Here is a 4,184-nt window from a genome sequence, read left to right on the forward strand (position 1 = left end):
GGTCTAGGTATTTGTATGTCTATGGTGGCCTGATATGGTTCCCAATCAGAGGCAGCTGTTTATCGTTGTCTCTGATTGGGGATCATATTTAGGTAGACATTTTCCTTTTGGTGTTCGTGGGTTCTTGTTCTATGTTTAGTTGCCTGTATGCACTACTCATATTAGCTTCACGGTTCGTTTTGTTATTTTMTTCGTTTGTTCAGTGTTCATTCTTAAATAAAGAATAATGTATGCATACCACGCTGCACCTTGGTTCGATTCATACGACAAATGTGACAGAAGAACCCACCACAAAAGGACCAAGCAGCGTGTTCAGGAGGAATGGACATGGGAAGAAATTCTGGATGGAGCAGGACCCTGGACGCAGGCGGGGGAGTATCGCCTTCCGAAGGAAGAAATGGAGGCAGCGAAAGCGGAACGGCAATATTACGAGGAGAAATACAAACGAGGCAAGCACGAGAGGCAGCGCCAATAATTTTTTGGGCGGGGGCACACGAGGAGATTGGCTGATTCAGGTTGGAGACCTGAGCCAACTTCTCGTGCTTACCGTGGAGAGCGTGTAACTGGTCAGGCACCGTGTTATGCAGAGATGCGCACGGTGTCTCCCGTTCGCATTCATATCCCGGTGCGCTCTATTTCAGCTCCTCGCATTTGCCAGGCTAGAATGGGCATCCAGCCAGGACGGATGGTGCCGGCTCAGTGCTCCTGCTCTCCAGTATACCTCCTTGGACCAGGATATCCTGCGCCTGCTCTGCGTACTGTGTCTCCGGTGCGTCTGCACAGCCCAGTGTGTCCTGTGCTAGCGCCCCGCACTTGCCGGGCTCAAGTGAGCATCCAGCCAGGACGCATTGTGCCAGCTCTAAGCTCCAGATCTCCAGTGCGCTTCCACAGTCCAGTACGGCCTGTGTCTCTTCCCCGCACTCGCCCTGAGGTGCGTGTCCCCAGCCCGGTACCACCAGTGCCGGCACCACGCATCAGACCTCCAGTGCGCCTCCACAGTCCAATACGTCCTGTGCCTCCTCTCCGCACTCGCCCTGAGGTGCGTGTCCTCAGCCCGGTACCACCAGTTCCGGCACCACGCATCAGGCCTCCAGTGCGCTTCCACAGTCCAGTACGGCCTGTGCCTCTTCCCCGCACTCGCCCTGACCGCTGCTCGTCCTTCGCCCGGTACCAACCCAGTGCCAGCACCAACCCCATCAGCCCTCCAGTGCGCTTCCACAGTCCCAGTACGGCCCTTCCTGTTCCCCGCACTCGCCCTGAGGTGCGTGTCCTAGCCCGGTAACCCGCAGTTCCGCACCGCACAGGCTCCAGTGCGCTTCCACAGTCCAGGCTTCCCGCGACAGTACCAGCAGAGCTCGGACAGTCACCCATGTCCCAGAGCTTCCGCGAAGTACAAGTCAACTTCTGCACGTCCCAGCCAACGCTTCCCGGCGAACAGTAACCAGTCCAGAGCTTCCGTGACAGTCCCCCAGCTCCAGAAGTTCCCCGCGACAGTATCCAGTCCAGCTCTTCGGCGACATGTACCCAGTCCAGAGCTTCCGCGACGTTTCACAGTCCGGAAACCCTCCGAACTGACGCCAACAATCCGGAACCTCCAACGACGAGCCACAGTCCGTAACCTCCAACGACGGGCCCATAGTTCGGAACCTCCTATGACGGCCACAGTCCGGAACCTCAACGACGGGCCACAGTCCGGAACTCCACGACGAGCCACAGTCCGGGACCTCCAAAGGACGGCCCATAGTTCGGAAACCTCCTATGACGCGCCACAGTCCGGAACCTCCAACGACGAGCCACAGTCCGTAACTCCCAACGACGGGCCATAGTCGGGAACCTCCTATGACGGGCCCACGTCCGAACCTCCCACGACGGCCACAGTCCGGAACCTCCAATGACAGGCCCAGTCCGGGGTCTCAGCGATGGTTCCAGTCCGGGGACCCCCGGCGACCGGTTCCCAGTCCGGGGCCTCCGCGATGGTCCAGTCCGGGCTCCGGCGATGATCGCACCGGGCCTCCGGCAATGAAACGCAGTCCAAAGCCTCCGGCGATGATCGCGGTCCGGGTCTACAAGGCAGAGGGCTCAGCGTAAAAGAGGGAGGGCAGAGTCCAGAACCGGAGCCGCCACGAGGGTAGATGCCACGCGGACCCTCCCCTATAGGTTCAGGTTTGCGGCCGGAGAGTCCGCACCTTGGGGGGGTACTGTCATGTCCTGACCCGAGATATCTGTTTCTTTTATATTTTGGTTAGGTCAGGGGTGTGACATGGGTGGGTACGTTGTTTTTTGTTTTGTTAGGGTTTTTTTGTAAGTAGGGTTTTTGTAGGTCTAGGTATTTGTGATGTCTATGGTGGGCCTGATATGGTTCCCAATCAGAGGCAGCTGTTTATCGTTGTCTCTGATTGGGGATCATATTTAGGTAGACATTTTCCTTTTGGTGTTCGTGGGTTTTGTTCTATGTTTAGTTGCCTGTTTGCACTACTCATATTAGCTTCACGGTTCGTTTTGTTATTTTGTTCGTTTGTTCAGTGTTCATTCTTAAATAAAGAATAATGTATGCACACCACGCTGCACCTTGGTTCGATTCATACGACGAACGTGACACTGTCAGAGCAGCTCACAGATCACTGCACCTGTACATAGCCAATCTTTAAATAGCCCATCCACCTGCACATAGTCAATCTTTAAATAGCCCATCCAACTACCTCCAACTACCTCACCATATTGCTATTTATTTTATTTATTTTGTTCCTTTGCACCCCAGTATCTCTACTTGCACATTCATCTTCTGCACATCTATCACCCCAGTGTTTAATTTGCAATACTGTAATAATTTCGCCACTATGGCCTATTTATTGCCTCACCCCCCTTGTCCTACCTCCTTTGCACACACTGTATATAGACTTTCTCTATTGTATTATTGACTGTATGTTTGTTCATTCCATGTGTAACTCTGTGTTGTTGTTTGTGTCGCACTGGTTTGCTTTTCTTCAGTCTGTCTGTCTGCCTTTCTCCCTCTCTGTCTGTCTGTGAGTGGATCTGGCTGTCTTTTTGTCTGTCTGAGTGTTTCACCAATTTACCCATCGCAGCTCTATCACCAACCTTTTTACCTTGAAGGCAATGTATTGACTTGTGTGCCAATACCCTTGAAGCATATATATGTGTCAATATCCTGTCTGTGGAGGTGGGAGAATGGAGAGAGAGGTGGAGGTGGGAGAGAGAGGATGGAGAGAGGGAGAGGGAGAAAAAGATTAGAGGGAGGTGGGAAAGAAGGCGGGAGATAGAATGGAGGGGGGAGGAGGGAGCGAGAATGAGAAAAACGGGTGGGGGGTGAAGGAGGGAGGGTGAAGGAGGGAGGGGATAAAGAGAGAGAAAGAGAGAAAGGAGGGAGGAAAAGAGAACAGAGAGAGGGAGAGAGAGGAAGGTGTCATGTCTGTGATGCCTTTCTCCATTTGTCCATATTGTGATGCAAATCATGCCCGATTGAATGCAATTTATTTACTTAGGCATCAACCCTGTGACTCTCATCTTGTCCCATTGACTGCATTGACATAAGACTCAATTGGTTGACACTTATCTTTTCCCATTTACTGGTATGTATTAACATGAGGCCAAAGACAACCCTGTGACACTCATCTTGTCCCATTGACTGCAATGTATTGAGATAAACGTCAACCATGTGACACTCATTCTTTCCCATTCTCTGAATTGTATTGAGAAAAACAACAGCTGCTGTAATATTTGACCTTTTCAGGCTGATAATTGGCTGCAATTCTACTTAGACCTGCAGCCCTCTAGACCATGTTTATTGTTATTTGTTCCCCATGCAGAGCCTGAGGAGTATGAGGCCAAAGACATCGGTGTGAGGGTCATGTCCCCTCAATCTGTCCTCATCAGCTGGGTGGACCCGGCCATCGAGATGGAGAAGGTCCTACCTGGTGGCTCCAGGTGAGAGTGGGCTCGTGTATCTGTGTGTGTGTGTGTGTGTGTGAGAGAGAGAGAGAGAGAGACTTTTTGACTTTTTGTCTTTCTTTATTGAAACATTCTCATTTCATTTAAAACTCACCCCCCCCTAAAATAAAAAAAACAAAAATATATCCTGTACTGCATACATGTACCATACTCACCTTTCCATCTACCACATGATACAAACCACCATCACCATACACAAAAACAATACCCTCTCCTAC

At 51.5% G+C, this 4,184-nt stretch overlaps 1 protein-coding gene across 1 annotated transcript in view; it reads left to right on the top strand.

Annotated features, from left to right (window-relative positions):
* Positions 1-4,184, top strand: part of LOC139023191 (fibronectin type III domain-containing protein 1-like) — a 27,225-nt gene that overhangs the window by 20,265 nt on the left and 2,776 nt on the right. The window contains exon 4 of the mRNA XM_070435731.1: positions 3,825-3,942. Within this exon, the coding sequence (XP_070291832.1) occupies positions 3,825-3,942 (118 nt within the window). The remainder of the gene's footprint in view (positions 1-3,824; positions 3,943-4,184) is intronic.

This window comes from Salvelinus sp. IW2-2015, linkage group LG28 (genome assembly GCF_002910315.2).
Source record: "Salvelinus sp. IW2-2015 linkage group LG28, ASM291031v2, whole genome shotgun sequence".
Classification (NCBI taxonomy): Eukaryota; Metazoa; Chordata; class Actinopteri; order Salmoniformes; family Salmonidae; genus Salvelinus; species Salvelinus sp. IW2-2015.